The sequence below is a fragment of the Staurois parvus genome, unplaced genomic scaffold (assembly GCF_062004578.1).
Source record: "Staurois parvus isolate SC_StPar_1 unplaced genomic scaffold, SC_StPar_1.0 ptg000287l, whole genome shotgun sequence".
Lineage (NCBI taxonomy): Eukaryota > Metazoa > Chordata > Amphibia > Anura > Ranidae > Staurois > Staurois parvus.
In genome coordinates this window covers 7273296-7296208 of record NW_028318083.1, presented here as the reverse complement: position 1 = coordinate 7296208, position 22913 = coordinate 7273296, and the positions used below count along the sequence as shown (strand labels likewise).

At 38.9% G+C, this 22913-nt stretch overlaps 1 protein-coding gene across 1 annotated transcript in view; it reads left to right on the top strand.

Annotated features, from left to right (window-relative positions):
* Positions 1-19515, top strand: part of CDYL (chromodomain Y like) — a 90719-nt gene extending 71204 nt beyond the window's left edge. Inside the window, exons 3-7 of the mRNA XM_089682206.1 lie at positions 2956-3209; positions 6467-6639; positions 10179-10389; positions 17747-17890; positions 17982-19515. Of these exons, the coding sequence (XP_089538332.1) occupies positions 2956-3209; positions 6467-6639; positions 10179-10389; positions 17747-17890; positions 17982-18140 (941 nt within the window). The 3' untranslated portion in view covers positions 18141-19515. The remainder of the gene's footprint in view (positions 1-2955; positions 3210-6466; positions 6640-10178; positions 10390-17746; positions 17891-17981) is intronic.
* The last annotated feature ends 3398 nt before the right edge of the window (positions 19516-22913 follow it).

The window sequence follows — 22913 nt, the reverse complement described above, 5'->3', positions numbered from 1 at the left end:
GGTTACTGTACAGCTTTAACCCATGTCCCAAAAGACCATCGGTTCATGTTCCTTCACCATCAAGCTCCTTCTCGCACCACATCTCAACATAAATTATCCACTTACACTCTGTTAGTGGCACATGCAAGGAAGATGGAGTTAGGTTTAATTTATTTGCTGAAGTAAGGCACAGGGCTGATCCTTTTTTTTTTTTTTTTTTTTTTTTTTTTTTTTTTTTTTGTAATCAACGAAAAAAGACAAACAAGTATATTTACCAATTCACATAAATGCTTTCTTTAAATATGAAGCCCCTGGACTCAATATGATCACCCCTCACTCTTTGCCAACAGGTTAAACTATAGCTACACATTTTAGTGAGCGAGTCCAATGCTATATATGTTGAGGTCCCCCAATATTTGTTTTTAATAACCTTATTTTTCCACCCTGGAGTTTTGAAGACTACATCCAAATAACTTGAATTTTTAACAAAATGTTCTTGCTTCTGTATTCCTTTTTTGCCAACTGTGAGCTGTTGTTGCTTTATAAAATGTCTTCAGAACTTAAAAAAGAAAACCTATTGACAATAAAAAAGGTAAAAACCGTATTTAAAAAAAACGCTGATTGTTCGATGCACAGTACTTTAGCAAAGTACATGTCATTGAGTTAGCATTTATCTTCAACAAAGAGGTGCTGGGATTCCTGCAGAAAGATGTCCTTGCCAAAGCGAGGCCAGCTCCACCTATCCTTGTTGTTGTTAATTTGATTGTATCATCGAGTATAATTTTTGTTAGAAACAAATAAAGTGGCATGATGCCTACATGGATTGTCAGCTGGTAACGCTACTTTCACACTGATCCATCGTAAAAACACAGCAAAAACGCATAGGCGTTTTTACCACACTTTTTCCATGCTTTCTGAGCATTTTTAAAGGACGTGACTTAAAAACTGCACCAAAAAATGCTTCTCGGAGGCTTATTTCAGGCTTTTTTTAAGCATTTTCCATTGATTTCAATGGGAAGAGGCGTTTTTGGGGCGTTTTTATTTTTTTTAACTCACCAAACATGCCCCGAAGATGCTTCAAGCAAGAGTTTTTACACCGCACCGCAAGCGCAACACCTCAGTGTAAAAACATACATAGATATACATTCATATACTTAGGGAAGCATTTTTTTTAGTTTTTCAGGGGCTTTTTTTAACGCAAAAACGCTTCAAAAACTCCTCATTGTGAAAGTAGCCTAAATCACACCTTAATGCTAATCCTTTTTCTTTTCTAAATAGCTACAAAGATTTTGAAAGTTGGTCTAAAACTTTTTGAGATGCTTGCAAAACAGTAATAGTGTACATTTGTTGTTGCTTTGGGGTATTAAAAGGAATGCATGATTACATACCTCCCAGGAGTCCAGTCTGATTAGGCTTAATTTATGTGAAGCTTTGATTGTTTTATTTTTCTTCCAATATAAGGCTTTTAACTACATTTACTACTCGCTGTCCAGAGGATTTACCCCCTTTCCTGACCAGGCCATTTTTCGCACTACTGTGCTGCATTACTTTCACTTACAATTACGCGGTCATATAACGCTGCACCCAAATGACATTTAACGCCCTTTTTCCCCACGAATAGAGCTTTCTTTTGGTGGTATTTGATCGCATATGCGTTTTTTTTTATTTTTGGCACTATTTAAAAAAAAAATAAAAGACCGACAATTTTGAGAAAAAAACATTTTTTACTTTTTGCTATTAAACATGTCCAGAAAAAAAAATTTAAAAATCAAATTTCGTCATACATTTAGGACAAAATGTATTCTGTTACATGTCTTTGCAACAAAAAAAAAAAATCCCAATACGTGTAACGTAATTGGTTTCCGTGAAAGTTATAACGTTTATAAATGGCGGTACATATACTAGGATTTTTTTTATTTTTTTTTTAACTAGTAATGGCAGTGATCAGCGACTGATAGTGGGACTGCAGCGGGGAACTGACTTGGTGTCACGGACATCCCTAGTGACACGAATACAGTGATCAGTGCTAATAAAAACACTGGCACTGTACTAATGGCATTGGGCTGGAAGGTGTTAACATCTGGGGCGATCAAAGGGTTAACTGTGTGCTATTTCACATTATGTGCTGTGTGTGTGCTTCACTGGAAGCACACTGCTTTGTATGGCTCTGCTATGCAGAACCATACAAAGCAGTGTGCAGGAGCTGACGGGAGAGAACTGTATTGTTTACATACAGTTCTCTCCCCCCGTCGGTAATACTTGGTGATCACCGGGTGACGGCGAGTAATCAACGGGCGGGACTTGGTGATTGACAGCCAAGGCCGCGAATGGCAGCGTGGGTAGGACACACGTGACTCGCACACGCCCCCTACCCGGAACTGCAAAATCACGTGTATATATACGTGATTTTGCGCACCCGTGCCGCCCTGTAGCAGTATTTCAGCTATAGGGCAGGAGGCAAGCCGTTAACTAATTTGTAGCAAGAGTACATTCTAAGTTGTCCTCTATCTATTGTTTTAGTAATACTTATATTTTTGAATGTGTAAACACCTATTGACAAATGATGTCTTCTTTTATATGTTTATATTAAAATAGCCCCTTTTATGAATGTTTTTATACAAAAAACTTATCCTAAATTTTTAGTCCAAATTACTTTGACATGTTCATCTATGCTGATTTAGCATTTTTAAAGGTCTTAAAAAAGTAACTTTTACTTGAATGCCAAAAAATCATAGCTTTCTCAAAATTTTTGTAGTGCAACAATGTTTTGACTTGCAGTACCTTTTGATTCATCTGAAGTAACGGTAGAAATGTGTTTTGCTTTTGCAGGAAAATGTAACATGGCTACAGTTCTTAATTGCAAGTTCATGTTATTCCTAATATAAAGTCAGAAGTGACATGACCTCCTAAATATGTGGGAGGCTTTGCAATCACTATTCTGAAATCTGACCAAATGATGTTTTTAACTGTTTGCAGGCACATCTACTTTCATGCAGGCATTGACTGCAAATGGTACCAGCAATATACAGACATCAGTGGCAGGAGTAACAGGAAAGAGGAGGTTTATTGATGAACGAAGAGAACAGTCCTTTGATAAAAGGCTACGTTTCAGTGTAAGACAAACTGAAAGTGCTTATCGATACAGAGACATTGTTGTGCGAAAACAGGATGGATTCACACATATATTACTTTCTACAAAGTCATCTGAACATAATTCCCTGAATCCAGAGGTTAGTTTCTATGCAATATGTAAAATAAAGTGGAATAGCTGAAAGTGATTTGCTCATGTGGTGGGGGTTTTTATTTTGTGTTAAAGTAACATTTAAAACCTCAATTATAAAAAGTGGCCCTTTGGTTTGCTGCCCAAGTATGACAAAGCAATAGGGTTCATAACTTCTTCCTCCCCACCACTATATACTGTCCTTATTTTCACTCCCCCATGTAGCCATTGGGAGTGAAGTGAAATACCAGAAATTCTTGGTATGGATGAGCTTGGGACTTACTGTCTTTCTCCCACTGGACTGAGCTGATGCCTGGAGATCGGCCCAACTCTCACTTTGTATTATGGCAGTACAGGTACCTACTGGACCTCCCAGGTGTGAATATAATTTCCCCATCTGCATCACAGGATTGGCTTAGCACTAGTTAGTGGCCTCACATGCCAGCAATGCTGAATAGGGGTGGCACAAATGACAGGAAGCCTGGTTGTTATTTACAGATCAGAGAATATTTCATTTTATGGAATCCCAGGTGCTGAATAGCTAAGGTGAACTGACACATTGGAACTATGAGTTGTTCACTATGCAGTAACGATATCGAAAGCCTCTTTGGGATCATCTCTACTGAGCAGAGAGCAAATGCTATTCATAAAGATATTTGGCACTATTTTCAGCATGCTCAAGTGACATGTGAGGGCAGCAACATTATGATCTATTTTGCCTAGAATAGGGATAACACAGATTAAATAGATTTTTTTATATCTGCAGAATCCGCAGTTTGACATTTAAAGCTGACCCCAGTCAAACATTTAAATACACAGTTGAAATGCATATACTTTGCATTACTTGGCTGCCAAGTTTGTAATCCAGACAAAAAGGGTAGGGAAATGGGCCATATTTGAACTTCTCCACTTCCTTCATGGTGAATAGGATGAATGTGTGTAAAAACTGCAAGTTAGAGGAGCAACAGATCGATGTTGAAGGTGCAGGGTCTTAACGTTCCACTGACCGCTAATGATGATGGGATTTTTGTTTTTCTTAAAGCTGGTGGGGGAAGGGGTGCCACTAATTACCAACAATTGTGGGATTGTTTTTGGGGTGTAGGAAGGGTTTAAAACACCACTGATTGCCAGTCTGTTGGATTTTTTTTTTACTGTAAAAAAAAATTAAAGGTAGATGTAGGTAAACCCAAATTTGTGGTCTTTTTCCTCTTTTATATAGTAAAAAATATATAGTTATTAAATGGCGCCGAAAGAATGAGAAATGTATTTGGGTACAGTGTTGCATGACTAACTAATTGGCAGGCAGACTGTCTCAGCACTTAAAGAGGACCTGCACTGTATCTGAGCACAGCAAACCAAAAACGCTATTTAATTAATTTTTACTATACAAAGCAAACTCACCCATCCATGTCTCCATGCTTTATGTTAGTGAGAAATCACTTCGAAAAACACCACCTAGCATTTCTGTTTGTGGCCATCTTGAGTAAGGGCAGATGATTCAAAAACTCGTCCTCTCCTCCTAAAGACTCCTGGGAAATATTACATAATTTACCTAGGCATGGAAACCAGGAAATAACTAAAGAAACGTAAAAAAAAAACATTTGAGACAAGTAAATATGATATATTTCCTATGTAATTACTAATTCTAGCAGTATAAGGATTCAAAATAGTAAATGTTGATTGAGAGAGTGAAGTTTCATTTTAAAATGGAAAAATGGCCTGATGATGAATATATGTAAAGGATAATACTTGGGTGGTTAAGTAAGACAGGTTCCACCTGCATATTGCTTAAGAAGATTGTAATCATTGGCACCTAATCTGGAACACCTGGTTTAAATTTCATGGAACTGAAGTGATAAATGTAAGAGGGTTCTCACTTTTTTTTCATGTGATTACTGTATGTGCAATTGTATCAGTTACCTTATTTTTCGCTCCATAAGACTCACCTTACCATAAGATGCACCTAGGTTTTAGAGGAGGAAAACAAGAAAAAAAATATTCTGAACCAATGGACTGCAGACATAGTACAGGAAATGACCAGAGATTGCAGATGTACTACAGGAGATGACCAGAGACTGCGGACATAGTACAGGAGATGACCAGAGACTGCAGACACAGTACAGGAGATGACCAGAGACTGCGGACAGTACAGGGAATGACCAAGAGACTGCGGACATACTACAGGTGACCAGAGACTGCGGACATGGTACAGTAGATGACCAGAGACTGCAGACTTACTACAGGAGATGACCAGAGACTGCGGACATAGTACAGGAGATGACCAGAGACTGCGGACATACTACAGGAAATGACCAGAGACTGAGGACATACTACAGGAAATGACCAGAGACTGCGGACATACTACAGGAGATGACCAGAAACTGCAGACATAGTACAGGAAATGACCAGAGAATGCAGATGTACTACAAGAGATGACCAGAGACTGCAGACTTAGTACAGGAAATGACCAGAGACTGTGGACATAGTACAGGAGATGACCAGAGACTGCGGACCTTTGAGGAGCGGGTACCCGAATTTGACAGGTACCAACTCCCACTTCCGCTGCGATCACCTAGGCGATCAGAAGCGGAAGTTGTTCTCCCTCCCCGTAGTCTTCTGGGACACGTGACAGGTCCCAGAAGACTATGGGGCCATTCACAAAGCGCAGCACTTCTCGCACATGTGCAGTGGGCACCCGGCTGTGAAGCCACAAGATGCCGGCACCTGGGAGAGAAGACGGCCGGTGAAACCAGCCGTGGTGAGGACACCACTGGACCGAGGAACAGGTAAGTGGTTGTATTTTAAAAGTCAGCAGCTACAGTTTTTGTAGCTGCTGACTTTTTTTTTTTTTTCAGCTGGAACTCCACTTTAAGGGGTAGCTGCTTTGGTCCCTGCCTAGCGCTGCTGCACTGCTGACTCGGACTCCTCCTCTCTAATGCCACAGAAGAGCCGAGTGGCCAGCCCAGTATTCTAACACGGCGGGGCGGGGGGGGATTCCTGGTCAGTATTTGCTCCATAAGACGTACATACATTTCCCCCCATTTTTTTTGGGGGGGGGGGTCATATGGAGCGAAAAATACAAATACTGTATTTCAGTAGACACCACGGCATGAAGATCTGATGTCTTGCCTTTTCAAATATATGGAAAAAGATATTTCCATGTGGTGTACACATTTGTTTTGTGGTTGCTGTATATATGTCCATAAATAATTTGTGAGTAAATGTTTTTGTTTATCCTTAACATTACGTTACATTTCTTTTCTTTAGGTAATGAAGGAAGTCCAGGGTGCCCTAGCAACAGCAGCTGCAGATGACAGCAAGCTAGTTCTTTTCAGTGCAGTTGGGAGTGTGTTTTGTTACGGTATTGACTTTGTTTATTTTATTAGACGCTTGACAGATGATCGAAAAAGAGAGAGCACTAAAATGGCTGATGCAATTAGGTATGTTTATTTTTTCATACCGATTTGTACAAAAAATGTGATAACCACTTCCACTCTCGCACCTGTAAATCACCTACAAACCAGAGCAATTTTTACATTTTTGTTATGGGCCTGTTGATTTAACAATAACATTGTCATTCTTTGACCAACCATGTAACTCATATATGCAGCGGCAAAGAGGGTGGGCTTTTAGGCTCACACCACACATATGTGTCCAAGGAAGCTGAGGTTTCTGTACTAATAATATAATGCTTGGGCTGTCTGAGTTCTCAGTCTCTTGTTATAAGTAGCCAGGGGAACTATTCATCCTGCTGATATGAGTTAATGCCCCCCCCCAATGACACCCAACAATGGGGAGGTATTGCTCCACTGACACCAATAATTGGACACTATTCCTCCCACTGACACCAACAATGAGATTCTAGTCCTACAACTGGCACCAGCAAGGGTTAGTGTTCCTCCCACTGATACAAATGATAGGTCATTATTCCACCTCTTACTGACCGTAGGCATTGTTCTAGGCCTGAGGCAGTATTTAGTCTCAATAATTGCTGAGGCATTTTGTACTCCCTTGGACCAGTCTGTCCCATTAATGGCTGAGATTTAGTGAACTGTCCCTTTGTTTAGAAGGTTTGGAGACTCCTGCATTAAACCATTATTACCATGAACAAAAGGCAACATAAAATCTCTCTGAGACCTGTGGATAGCAGGGAAACCTGACTGGTTCTAATCATTCTTCATTCTGTCAAAAAAAGTTTTAAAAAAAAGCAGCGGCTGGACATCTTAAAGAAAATATGTCTTGTGGTTTGTGTGTCCAAGACAGGACAGCGCCCACTTTATGCAGCCAAACTCTACCTATTAATAAAATATCCCTTTTGGGATTTTACTGACCTTTTAATTTTTTTCCTTATTTCATGTATTGGGAGTGGGATGGTGTCCACCTCTTGTGAAATATCACTCCTATAGTAATGTCTCTCCTGAAATCATTGCAGTTCATCATTCAGCAAAGTGGTAGTGGGGGGTGGAAGGATGATGGTGTTGCTTCATTGAATTCAGAACTTGCATGCCTGTTGTGACTAAAAAAGTAGTCTATAGTCAGTATAAAATGTAAACAATTGCTTATGTGAATGCCAATGCTTGAATTCCCTTCTTAAAATGGTAGTAAACTTGAGCATGTTAAAAAAAAAAAACCCCTGTAAGGTAAAGGCAATAACGTGTTAGTATGCATCGCATACTTGCACATTATGAATTACCTTAGACCGAAGCCCTCCAGCGGCGCACTGTCACTGCTGACAGGGCCTCCATCTTTACCCTGTCTTCCTTCTGGTTTCACGCACTCCAGGCCACCTGACTGGCCAAGCCACGATGACATCACTCCTGCGCATGCGTGCTGTAGTCACAGGCACAGCTTACAGCTCTGAAAGAACGGTACGGGCATGCTGTTCCTTTAGACCTCCTGCTCCGGAGGTGTCACAGGCTGCATGCTGTGTGAGTATTTCCTAAAGTTGTAGGTAATACTCCGTCTACAGGTAAGCCTTATTGTAGGCTTAACTGTTGGTACAAGTCCAAAAAAGAAGTTTACTACCACTTTACGTGTAGTAATAAGAAAATCGCCAAAAAATATTAAACAAAGCTAAGCTGCAAACCTATCCCAAATCAGGTGTATAACATAAATAAGTAAAGGAATGCGCTAATAGTATCAAATTACCACAAAGAATATATAAATAATAAATTCAAAATAATGTCCACAAATCTTGTGAAAAGTCCAACCACCATAAAAGTGACAATCAATCCTGAAGTCTTGTATAAACCAAATGACACAGAGAAAAATCCACCACCGAATAAAATAAATAAACTCACCAGATCTATATGCTGATCAAATTATAAATCGGCATATTCGCTATTGCTCTGGGAGCGATGATCTGTAGAGATATCCAAGGTTTGGGAGCAATACACTGCAATCAGCCAATCAGCAAGGATGGAAAAATCTTTTAACTCAGATGGTCATCATCTCTCCATGAATAGTAGCAATACTCGGGGAATCAAGAAAAGATATGATGGTGCATTACGTTTTAAAAACCATAAACTTTATTGCACATCAGATGTAAACTCACAAAAAAGGTGTCTAAGCCGACACCAGCAATGACAGCCTCTGAAACAGCAGGGACGAGCCTCACTCACCGCGGTAACCCAGCTGACAAGATTTGTGGACATTATTTTTTATTTATATATTCTTTGTGGTAATTTGACACTATTATTCCTTTACTTTTTTATGTTGTACTACCACTTTAAGCCTAGGGTCACACTTGCCTGCACTCTGCAGCCAAATCATGCTGCTTTTACGAAATGCGCGGGGCTGCCATTCATTCTGGATGGCACTCCCACGCATTTCAACCCACAGCACGTTTGCGAGTGCGAGTCAAAGAGACCATGCAGTTTCCTTGCAGCCTCGTTTTTAAAAAGGGGCATGCACTTTTTATCTGCGGGAAACTCAGGCACAGCAGCCCATTCATATGCAATAGTGTGAACTGAGCCTAAACTTAACAAGAACAGGTGTTCCCACTGAAAGATTTCCCTGTTTCCTGTGCTAAAGACAACTGTATATTTTTGGCATTCCCGTCACTTTCTCTGTTAATGAAAATGTTAATCAGGATAAATTGTAGTGTAAATCTGCTCAGTGGGGACACAGACAGGAATAAAAAGCTGCCATAGGTTATAATTAGAGATGTGCACAATGGAATCTTTTTTTATTTTGGATTAATTTGTTAAGTTAATCTTTTTGTCATATTTATTATGTTAGAATATTTCATTTTTTAAATTCATTCATTGAACATTCTGATTTGTTTCGTATATTCGGATTAATTTCACATATTTGTTATTCCAATTCGATTTGTATTCTGGAAGTTTGGATATATTCGTTTCAACTTGTTCGTTATTTCGGGAGATTAGTTATCTATTCTGGGTTGGATGGAGGTGGATCCATCAGAATCTCCAAATCATAACATAACAAAGAACAAATTTAATTTCATATGCATTCATTATGTTATTTCACTTTTATACCTTACTGTAACATGTTTGCTTTTCATATGTAGTGCATTTTTTATAATATGTTAAAAATGTTAATGCAAAAAAACCCCAATACAGATCTGAATCAGTTGGGATCATTCGTTATGTGGTTATGTTATTTCGAATGCTTTAAACATTACCAAAAGACCCAAACTATCGCATTATATCATCCCAATGAATACAAATTAATTCGTTGTCTTGAAATTATTTCACATTCATTACTGTTGTGATTCTGAGATTTGGACACAAAACGGAATCTCCGAATATTGTTAATTTCATCCGAATTTCAATTTGTAACAAAACAAATTGCTCATGTCTAGTTATAACTCTAACTCCAGAAAAAAAAAGGTTTTGGAATTAGAAACGTGACATGGAATAAAAATTTGCATCTCTGAATGTAACCGTTGCCTTTTTTTTTTTTAGCTTACTATTTAGTAAATCTAACAGTAACCACATGCATTTTATCTTTATAGGATGTTCGTGAGTACTTTTATTCAGTTTAAGAAACCCATAATTGTTGCTGTAAATGGACCTGCCATTGGACTTGGTGCATCTATATTACCTCTTTGTGATGTTATCTGGGCAAATGAGAAAGCTTGGTTTCAGACACCTTATACTACTTTTGGACAGAGCCCAGATGGCTGTTCGTCACTTTTGTTCCCTAAAATAATGGGTATTGCATCTGTAAGTATATCAGTTCATTTTTTTTTTATATTTTTTAAAATATAGTAACATACAAACTAATTAAAACTGCACACAGCACTTCATAATTAAATGCTAAGTTCACCTTTTTAAAAAAAAAATGATAATGCACATAATTCTGCAGGTAAAAATTGTGCATTTTTTTTTTTTAAATTACAAGGATGCTCACCACGGTGGAAGATGGGACTTGTAGTTCATTCATTCATAGAGCTTTGCACCTGAATGATGTGGCTGTGTGGGTGAAGCCCTGCACAGCCACTCTGTTTTTAAATTGTGATAGTGGGTACAGGGAAAGGATCCCCTGTCTGCTGTTATATTTCGGGATCAGGTGTGAATGTGTAAATACTGATGTAACATGTTAGTCCTCATGCACACTGGGCGTTTTACAGCGGCTGTTTTTGGTTTTTGGCATTTTTTTCTACAGCCAGTAAACTCCCCAGCATGATATCCTATGTGTCCATGCACACATAGGCTTTAATCAGCATTTTTTGGCAGGGGTGTCTTTTGGCTGGGAAAAAAAACAGAACTAGTGGGTCTCTAGAGTATCTTTTAGCTGTAAAAATGCTTGACCGCTGAAAAACACAGCAAACTGGCGTTTTGTGCGGGGGTTTTTTAGCAAAATTTTTTTTGTGTGTGTAAAAAAACACTATAAACTGCAAACGTAGGGGGCGTGGCCTGACATGCCATGTGAGCGGACATTCTCCACAGTAGCTCTGGGCTATCGTCCGATAATCCTGCTCCATCCTGATCGCCCAAGCTGTTAAGGATGTTCTCCAGTAAATTCTTTCGTTTTTTTTTTATTTGTAATAAATTGCAAAGATTTCAAAACAAGCTTCTTTCACGTTGTCATTATGGGGTATTGTTTGTAGAATGTTGAGGAAAAAAATGAATTTAATCCATTTTGGAATAAGGCTGTAGTATAACCAAATGTGGCAAAAGTTAAGTGCTGTGAATACATTCTGCATGCACTGTATGGCAGAGACCATGCAAAAGGGAGTCAGATTAAAATTACAGGTGAAAACTCGCTCTGCCGAAGGCCTGCACAACATTCAACTTCAGAGTGATGATGTGTCCTTTACACTGTGCAAGAATCGGCACTAACACTGGTCTCCGCAACCGATTCTAACTCTTTCAGACCCACAAGAAGCAGCCTATTTGACTAAAGCAGTATCCTTTGCATCTTTGTTGCCTTAATATAGCCATCTCTGTCCAGGCCTCAAAAATGCCATGCTTTTTCTCCTATTCCTGTTTCTCATCCAGATATATTGATCCTAGAGGATGCAGACAAAGAAAGAGAATGAAGAAGCGCTATTGAAGGAAGCTGCAAAAACTTTTTTTTTCTTTTGCAGATTTTCAATATATTGAAAAGTGGGATTCCTGTAGCATGCTTGCTAAGATTGAAAAGCTAAATTCCTGTCTGCAAAAGCCTTGGCATTGTGCAGCCTGACTCTCCTCTCTCTTGCCATGCCCCTTTGGGTACAAAGAAACCTGAAAAATATTACAAAGCATTCCATGTGTATGAACAAATAGAATGTATATTTTATGATGATTGGGTCACTTCTGAAAAAATTCTAAATCTAAAAAAGAGTTTTCAAAGCTAACTGGACTAGGACAATGAACAACCAACATGACCATGTATTTCAGGATCGCACTGTTACAGATTAATTACAGCAGCTGCTTTCTTCTATGCTTTTCTGTTTGGATGTCATAGAACAGGTTATGAGACAAATTTCCAGAATGGCTCTAATCTCTAGTCAAAAATCTTATGACTAAAAAGTTTGGACAGCTGAAGCTGCCTGCAAAAGGCACCTCACACGTACAAGTTTTCAAGGAAAATGTCTATTTGATGAGGCACTTGACTGATTCATCACAGAGGTCACAGTTGGGAACCACCCTACTCAGGAGGCCCTAACTCCTCTATGTGCAAAGCACCTGTCTGTTTTAACCAGGCTTGAAATTCAAAACCCAAGTTCAGCCCTTCCTTCAGCTCAAGACTTGGCCTACCAAGGCCCTTACAATTGGGGGGATGTCTGTTATAGTTTGCTTCTCTCTGGGTCCTGGACCTTGTGGGTTCAAGGGGGTACAAGATACAATCAAACCAACTCAACTTGTAAACGGTTCCAAAGCCTAATGGGGTATTTGCCATATTCTGGATATAAAATTCCTTAACAAAATTGTTCAAATTAAAAAATTTTGCATGGAATCCGCAAGGTCGGTAATTGCCTTTCTGAGACGAAGGTACATGGCATCTGTAGAAATCAAAGATGCCTTTCTGCATGTTCCTACAGTGAAGGAAATAAGTATTTGATCCCTTGCTGATTTTGAAAGAAATGATCAGTCTAAAAATCGAATGGTAGGTGTATTGTAACACTGAGAGACAGAATAGCAACAAAAAATTCAAAAGAAACGCATGTCTAACAAATTATGCACTGACTTGCATGTACTTCAGGGAAATAAGTATTTGATCCCCTATCGTTCAGCAGGATTTCTGGCTACCAGGTGTCTTTCATACAGGTAACAAGCTGAGATTAGAAGCAGTCTCTTGAAAGTAGTGCTGCTAATCTCATTTTGTTACCTGTATAAAAGACACCTGTCCACAGGAGCAATCAAACAATCAGATTCCAAACTCTCCACCATGGCAAAGACCAAAGAGCTGTCCAAGGGTGTCAGGATTGTAGACCTACACAAGGCTGGACTGAGCTACAAATCTATCGCCAAGCAGCTTGGTGAGAAGGTGACAACAGTTGGTGCAATCATTTGCAAATAGAAGAAACACAAAACAACTGTCAGTCTCACCTCGTGGAGTGTCAGTGATCATGAGAACAGTGAGGAATCATCCCAGAACTACACATGAGGATCTTGTCAATGATCTCCAGGCAGCTGGGACCACAGTCACCAAGAAAACACACTACGCCGACAAGGATTTAAATCCTGCAGTGCCCGTAAGGTCCCTCTGCTCAAAAAAGCACATGTCCAGGTCCATCTGAAGTTTGCTACTGAATATCTGAATGGTGCAGTGGAGGACTTGCTGAAAGTGTTATGGTCAGATGAGACCAAAATCTAGCTCTTTGGCATCAACTCAACTCGCTGTGTTTGGAGGAGGAGGAGGAATGCTGCCTATTATCACAAGAACACCATCCCAACTGTCAAACATGGTGGTGGACACATTCTGCTTTGAGGGTGTTTTTCTGCTAAGGGGACAGGACAACTGCACTGCAGCAAAGGGACTATGGACGGGCAATGCACCGTCAAATCTTGAGTGAGAACCTTCTTCCCTCAGCCAGGGCATTGAAAATGGGTCGCAGATGGATGTCCCAGCATGACAATGACCCAAAACACACATCCAAGGCAATCCGAGGCAGGAGTGGCTCAAGAAGAAGCACATTAAGGTCCTGGAGTGGCCTAGCAAGTCTCCAGACCTTAATCCGATTGAAAATATGTGGAGGGAGCGAGTTGTGAAAGTTCGAGTTGCCAAACATCTGCCACCAAACCTTAATAACTTGGAGAGGATCTTCCAAGAGGAGTGGGCCAAAATCCCTCCTGAGATGTGTGCAAACCTTTTGGCTAACTACAGGAAACGTCTGACCTCTGTGATTGCCAACAAGGGATTTGCCACTAAGTACTACGTCATATTTTGTGAAGGGGATCAAATACTTATTTCCCTCATGAACATGCAAATCAGTGCATAATTTGTTAGACATGCATTTCTTTTGAATTTTTTGTTGCTATTCTGTCTCAGTGTTACAATACACCTACCATTCGATTTTTAGACTGATCATTTCTTTGTGAATGGGCAAACATTCAAAATCAGCAGAGGATCAAATACTTATTTCCTTCACTGTATTTACCCACCAATCAACTCTTTCTGCACTTCACTTTGGCAGATGTCCACTTTCAGATTGCTGCACTAGCCTTTGGTCTATCATCTGTTCCCAGATAATAGTCTTAGTATCACTGCTTGTTCTCCTCAGAAGTCAGGGAATCCACGTCACAGGATATCTAAATGACCTTCTTCTGAAGTACTCCTCTTTTCCGGTTATCATAAATGTCCACAGGACAATTCAGATGCTTCAAGCCTTCAACTGGGTGATCAATTTCAACAAATCTCTCCAGCCTTTCATTCACCTGGAATACTTGTCTGGCCCTGGACACATCCCAAGCAAATGTCTTTCTTTAAGAGCACATGCTCAAGAATTGATATTCAAGAGACATCTCACATTGAGATTCTCCATGGGAGTTATAGGCTTATTGGTAACCTCCTTCGAGGTAGTACCATTTATCCAATTCCATTCAAGAACTCTCCCAACAAACATCTTGTCAACTTTCCTGTAAAGAGCCTTTCCTCGTACCTCACAATGACATGGTTGTCTTATACCTATGGACATCCTTTCTCCCAAAGGTGGTATCCGCATTCCACCTCATTTTCCTTCCATCCTTTTTTCTCCTGCACTAAGCATCCAAAGGAAATCGTTGTACATTGACTGATCCAATAGAGTATATCTTAAGGCTACTGCTTTAGTCAGACAGACTGATTCACTGTTTGTCTTGTTCTCGGGACCTCACAAGGGACACCTTGCCTCGAATCATTGCACCATGGATACAAAAATCTGATTACAAGAACTCACATTCCCAAAAAGAAAAGTTCCTCCTACACTTTTACATACCTATTCCACCAGATTGGTGGGAGTTTACTGGGCATTTTGCCACCAAGCCTTTGTAGCCTTGTTGTGTAAGGCCACTACCTGGTCTTCTGTTTTCAAAGTTTAACCAGGTGGACATACAGTCCTCTGCTGATTGCAGCAGCTCTCTGAGGTTAGGGCTTCTTACCCTTGTTGTGCCTGTTGGCACACAGTTTTCCTCATTGTTGCCCACCCTTCTTATTCATTGCTTGGGGATGTCCCATGGTGTATGAGTACTCGTTCTGTACTGTATGATTAAGCATGCTGACTTAAGTCGGACATCCTCTCTTGTCTTATTTATCTCTTTCTCTGACCTCCTTTCTCTTCATGATTGCTTTACTGTTTATTGGGAATTGTAGCATTTGATCTCTCTTCTGTTAAGCTACTCCAAATATGAATGTTACTTTGCTGTGCTTTTCTTATATGTATTTAGATTGTCATTCTTTTTGGAGCGTTTGATCCTAGACTTTGCCATAAGGTTTCTATTTTCCTCTTTGTACCTCCAAATCTAATTTTTTTGTATGTGTTGTTGAAACAACTTGGTCCCCTCGTGTATTGTATTGTACTGTTTTGTCTCATGTTCTGTCCCCCACGCTAATGTACAGCGCTGAGCAAACCCTTTGGCGCTATATAAACACTGTATAATAATATAATAATAATGTATTTAATATACTGCTGCTTACTATAGAAACCTAGAGTGACTGCAGAAAAAGACCAAGAGGTCCATCGGGTTAATTTTTGGAGGAGGAATAGGGTTGCCAGTTTGAGTAAAGATCTTTGTATAAATTCAGTTACCGTTGACTGAATCAATACCTCCGCAGGAAGACATCCAAGCATCAGCTATAAAATATGTTCTAAGGATATTTTGGACTTTCCTCCTGCTAGTTTGAGATTATGTCCCCGTGTCTCTTGATCTTGGCTTCATGTTGAAAAATACTGCCCTCCTGAATTTTTTTCCTTTATTGTATTCAAAGGTTTTATCCATTTACTTCCTTTTCCTTCTTTTCTCAAGACTGTACATATTCCATATAAACAATAAAACACAGCGTTATTAAAACGTTCAACAGCAAAATGAATTAATGTGCCCTTTTGTTCAAAATAGCAAAATAAATTATCATAAAACGGAAGTATTCAGCAAATATCAAATTCCATCAGTCCATACAATATCCATGTGTGTAAACCTGTGTGACAAAAAAATCAGCTTTACACTTCTGTGTAATTTCTCCACATAGAAGTGTGTAGTTGTGTAGATGTCCATCACTCCCAAAACACCACCCTCATGGAAACTGTGTATGCCTGAGATAGGGTATGCTGTAATTATACCCAAAACTGTTACTGAATTTGGGACACATTCCCTGGAATTCATAAAGTCTGGCGCAGAGAGATTTTGCTAAAGTGTCTGTTGTGTTCTAAAAGTGTTGCAGCAGGCACCAAATTTATGTATGCCTAGAACTTGTACTTGAATTTGGCATATGTTTTAGAATGTACGCAAGAACTTTAACAAAATCTAAGAGAGTTGGTCTTAATTGGCTTTGATTTCATAAGATACGAACTCTGTTTTATTTTGAATTTGGAGCATTCAATAAGCCTCAGTGTAAAAGTGGTGCATTTTAGAACTACCTGAATTTGGTGCACGAGTTGCTGTCGGAACCAGAGGTGTTGAGAATGCTTCATGAATTCGGTGCAATACATTAACATGGGGGATTAAAACCAGAAAAGTGGTGCAGCAGTTTATATTGAATGCCCCCACGTGTGATTTATTTTTTCAATTATTGTATATCTGAAACGCAGCAATCTTGGATTTTTTTTATTTTGACTTTGTTGTTATACTGTGTATGGCTATATATATATATATAATGAATCTATTTTGGTAGAACAGTATTTCTTATTCAATAAAGGATTCCTTGTACGATTTTATTTTTTTTAATATTGTCTGTTCTTGCTAAAAATTGTTCGTAGCCTGAAAATAAGAAAGCTTCTCCTGAAACCTCATTTAAATCGGAATTCCACTTTCGTATAGAATATAAATTTGCCACCTAACCTATTTTGTAGTTATAATGTTATTATATTTACCTTTCCATCTTATTCTAAAGCTGCTGTAATTTTCTGAAACTGTAAAAATGAAAAAAAAAATCAGTTCAGTATGGTAACCTAGAGGCCCGCAGAAATTTTTTCCTGCTTGTGTGATTAGCTCACTGATTTTGTCAAATTCTGCATTAGGATACAAGTAAAATTTTAGGCATCCTCTGCAACCTGAATTTCATTTTTGGTCATATACTCTGAGGGTTAACTACTTCGAAAGAGATGCAGTCTCTGAAACTTGCTTTATGAGAACACTGAAAGTGTGTAGTGGTTATATTGAACTAGACCCTCCCATTCAGGAATTGGTCTTATAAGAACAAAGTGAAACAAACGGCTTATTTTGTTCAGAACAGAAAAACATAGGAACATGGTACAAAGTTTGTTAAAACCCTTGCAATGTCCATTGATTACCCAGAGGAGAAAGAGATTGTTTTTTTTTAACACACGCAGTATTATTTTGATGTTTCCTTTTTTTTGTTTTTGTTTTTTGTTTTTTTTTTATCAAAGTACATTTCTGAATGGATGATGCAAACCTAAATCAATCACGTGATTCAAAATCCCACTTTTTTGTATCCTAGGCAAATGAGATGTTACTTAGTGGAAGAAAATTAACTGCACAAGAAGCATGTGCAAAAGGACTGGTTTCACAGGTATTCTGGCCTGGGACTTTCACACAAGAAGTTATGGTTCGCATTAGAGAACTTGTTTCCTGCAATCCAGTGGTATGCAGCACTTAAACTATCCAATATTATTGTCTACTTATTTAGTACATTTTTTAACAAGTGTAATTTCCTCCCCTCCTCTCCCATGTAGGTACTTGAAGAATCCAAAGCTTTAGTCCGTAATGTCATGCGTGGAGAATTAGAACAGACGAATGAAAGAGAATGTGAAGTGCTAAAGAAGATTTGGGGATCTGCTCAAGGAATGGATTCCATGTTAAAATATTTGCAAAAGAAAATTGATGAATTCTAAAAAGAATCCTTGAAACACATTCGGGAACATTTTATTATGCTGCCCTGAAATTATTTAAAACTTTGTTTCTCTTATTTTTGAACAAATATCTAAAGCCTGCCAACAACTTCACAGGCTGGAACTAGAGACATGGGGTTGCTGTTCAAAACCTTGACATTCCATGTCTTGAACAATTGTCAGTACTGAGAAAGGAAGACAATGAAAACTGAGCAACAGGGAAGTCTGGAAATGCATATTTTTGTTCATTAAAAATAAAAAATTAAAAATATATATATATAAATAATTATATATTTAAATATAAAACGGGTAGCAGAAAGCCCTAATTTTCATTGCCCTTTGAGGAGGTAGGACCGAGGCAATGCTTTATTTCAAAAGAAGGTTACATACCTCAGAATTTTTTTTTTTTTTTTCTAATTTTAAATGGACTTAAACAATACCCACAGAACAATTGCCGTATACTGATGCATTTTAATAAACCCAAAAAAGCGTGTGCATGTATGTGTGTGTGTGTGTGTGTGCGTGTGTGTGTTCTCAGGACATATGCTAATAAATTGTTCAAGAACAAAAATCTTGACATACTGTCAGAAAAATGTCTAGTTAATATCAAGATAGCATGAAGAAACCACTGTCAAGATGTTTTTCTTAGTGTGATGCAGTATTAACAGGTCATTGAGTTATCTTGTGTAACGTTTGAGGTCCATTAATTTGCTGAAGGCTATTTTATATATTTGTTTATATACTTTAGTTCTTGGGTGAATCTTCATAGATGTTTCCAGGTTATGTATAAACCAAAAATAATTTTATGTTCACACTTGTATAAATTTTAGGTTTCACTAGAATATATTTTATTTAATAAGTTAATTTTGGTACACTATATTAAAATATAAAACACCCCACCCAAAAACTACCTTTTTTTGTTAGGAGTGTACTATTCTATTGCCTTTTTAATCAATACACTATATAAAACATATATAAATATATTTTACTTTTTATGTATAGTGTAGACCAGTGTTTTGTAAATATATAATGTGCCATTCCTTTTGGAGTGTGTTAAATGATTTGTGACTGCAGATATATTATTAATACTAAAATATCTGTGCTTGCAATTTGTTGAATGTATGAAGAAAAGTAATCAATCTTATTTTTGTACAGTTTTTACATTTTTACTTCCAGCTGACCATCTCCCATTATTGTTGGAGAGTTGCGCCCCCTGTAAATCTGCCTGTAGCTTGGGTTGGTACAGTATTTTTGCATTCATTGGACCTACGCCTTTGTTCTACAGCATAAATACATAAACTGTACAGTCTGTAAAGTTTTCTAAAAACACAGCTGTGAAATTGGCTAAAATAAAACTAATTTTTCTTAACATATTTAATACAGCAGACTTTGTTGTTTATAAAATGTGCCTTTTAAAGACAAATATGTATTTAAAATGTGTGCCTTTTTAAAAGCAAATATAAGGGATGTTCTTTGAGTTTTAAGTGATTTATAGATGAGATTGAAAATACACTACAAAGCTGTAACATGTCATTTTTTTGTAAACCTTCTATATAATAAATTCCCATTTTCTGATGCATACCAATTATAAATGTAAATTTTGGTTTACAATAAGGGTGTGCTTTACATAGGACCTATTCCGAGTTATTCCCACTTTGGCTGTGCATAGTGGGGGATGGCATTGCTTTGGTAGGTATGAAGATTTCAAGGATGTTTCAGAATGTGGAGTTGCAACACAGAAATTGCAGACTCTTAAAAAACGTAACATAAAGATTCAGACTAAAGCCGCCATATATATTGGGGGAACATTGAACAGAAAAATTAAGCGTTTACTGGCATACCCTGGTACTTGTGATGGTGTTGGAAAAAAAAAACACTGCACAGAAGACAGGTAGGCACTAGCTTCTTTTCAATTATGAGGGGTGCTATCCAGCTCTTATCAGTTTTGCATATGCTATTTGTAAAAAGCCTTGGCAAATTTCAGCTTTTGTTTTATTTTATTCTGTTGTTCTGCATGAAGATTTGTGCAGTCTGCAGAGAGAAATACCATTTCTAAATCAGTCTTTCCGGGGTTCCTAAATTTTGTGGTCCAGTTCTAGTCCTGAATTAACTATTTTCTTGATTTGATAATCCCTGAGACTGTAAGATCGCACACAGCCACATCTTTACTGTGGTATTGCACATTACATAATAGAATAATTCATAATATACCTAAATAGAAGTACAAACTACTCTGAAGGGCTTAAATTTATACTTCCAAATTGCATTAAAACCTTCATTAACTGGAAGAAAACACTTTTTTCCTAATTTTGCATCACAGGGCGCACAGCTCTTCGTTGTTATGACTACTCTGGCAATGCTAGCACCTTCAGGTGAATGGACACTGGCCAAGAAAAGTTGGGAATTCTCTGCCCAGGCATATCCCCTTCTAGCACAGATAAGCATCCATTTTAAGCTAGCTTCCTTAAGCCATTGATGTGCCTGCATACATCTCTCTGAAAATCTTGTCTTGTAAACTTAGTCCCCTATTTTTGGTCCTATTCTAAACATTACTGCTGGGATAGAAATGGACTCAATACAGATCAGTCGCCCATGACCAGAAGGCTAAGAGGGACTGTGCTCAGACCCCGCATGCAAGTGTGGGAGACAGCCTGTAAATGTTGCTGGTCGGCACTGTATCTTGCAGCAACAGATACTGTGTATCAAATGACCTCGCTTGCATGGTGCTTTACAGGTCCAGGGCAGTGATCCACCTGGGAAGAGTTAAGTCCTTGACGGTCTTGTTGGGCATGCCTTCTGTGATGGCTGAAGATTGGGTTTTCTCGTCCTGCAGCTGGACTGATGAGTGCTTCTGCAAGGCAGAGCATGTGACCGTCCCCTAACAGTGTTCCCTGGAGGGCCACATAGGCAAAGTTTTGCCATGTTAGGCGCTACAACACAATAGCAGTGTTTAAAATGGGCAGACTGGCAAGGTGTACTGTGCAAAGTCATTGTGCACACCTGCGCATGCACAGACACCATTGTACCAGTTCCCTTCGTATAACTTCACATATGATCGCAGGCTCCTGGAACACTAGAGCAGAGCAACGACAGCCATTCAAGCAGAATTAAACCCAAAGGCAAACATTTATTATATTGCAGTTTGCCAATTCTTAGATGTGATGACTGTATTAGTTTCCTTGTTCAGGCTTTGCTTTCTTCTAGTTTTAATCTGGTAATCCAGCCAGCAAATCTATTGTTTTTCACAGCACAAACTCTCCTGCTGAATGTATCAGTTTACATGGATTAGACATTTTTTGCTGGCTGATAGCTAAAAAGAGTGGGAAATTTGAGTGGAGAGTGAAAAAGTTTTACTTTTAATTGCTGGTGCTTGTAGTTTTATTTTCTTCTTTGGGTCTTGCTAAAAGCTTATACTTTTTGAAATCACTTTGTCACTTTTTAAATCACATTTTTTTTATTCCTTTCCTGGCCTTCCTTCAGTCTGCTAATTAAGGGGAGGGGTTAATTGGTCACAGGTGATACAGGTAACTTGGTATAACTTGCTGTAGAGCTCACTCTGAGCTTACCTGTATTTTGCATGCTGGACCTTTTGACTGAGTAGACATTTAATAAGTGGAGTTAAACGGTGGAAAACAGGAGATTATAACGGGTCTACTAACCTGTAAGTGACAACTTATATATTTCTTTTTAATATTGTAACTGGGATAATGTGTGCTAGCAGGGTGGAAGGTTTTGTGCAGTGCACAGTGTGCCGCATGTATGCAACAATGGAGCAACAGCTCTAGGATGCATACCTCTGCGACAGATGTGAGCGGGTTGTCCTGCTGGAAACTTTTGTTAGAGATCTGGAGGAGCAAGTTGCAACAATGGGCAGAACCGACAACCTTGAAAGAGGTTTTTTGCTCTCTGAGCAGGTAACTAATGGGATTGATGTGGAGGGCGGAGAGGCTAATCAGGATTATCAGGTAAGAAGATGGGTTACTGTAACGAGAGGCATTGGTAAGGGCTCACAGAAAAGGAAGGTCAGCCCTGGGTTTGTGCACCCAAACAAATTTGCCAAGTTGGGTGAAGATGTGGAGGTGGCAGCCCTGGATGTCATTGCTATCCCTAACAGCCGGGAGGGCAGACCATCTGGGAGGGGTGGTGAGGGTAGTGCAGGAAGGCCTAGACAGCTGGTGGTAGTAGGGGATTCTATAATCAGAAGGACTTGTAGAATAATTTGTTGCCAGGATCGCCTCAACCAAATGCTTTGCTGTCTCCCTGGTGCCAGGGTTCACCATGTGGTGGACCGGGTTTATAAATTACTGAGAGGGGCTGGGCATGACCCAGCTGTCTTGGTCCATGTTGGAACCAATGACAGAATACATGGAAGGTGGAGACTCCTTAAGAATAAATTTATAGAACTAGGCTGTAAGTTAAAGGGAAGGACCTCCAAGGTGATATTCTCTGAAATATTACCTGTGCCATGCACAACTCAGGAAGGACAGGGAGATTAGAGAACTCAATGCATGGCTAAAGACCTGGTGTAAGAGGGAAGGATTTGGGTTTCTAGAGCACTGGGCTTACTTTTCATTGGGGTGCAACCTACAGTTGTGTTCAAAATAATAGCAGTCAGACATCACTAACCTGATCAATCACTGTTTTTGGTAGAAATGATATTTCTACATGGCAAATAATTTACTAGCAGGTGTAGTAGAGTAATAGAAATCCAACAGTCGTGACATGCATGGTGCTGATTCAGTGTAATTGAATCACTAATTGAAAGGGGCATGTTCA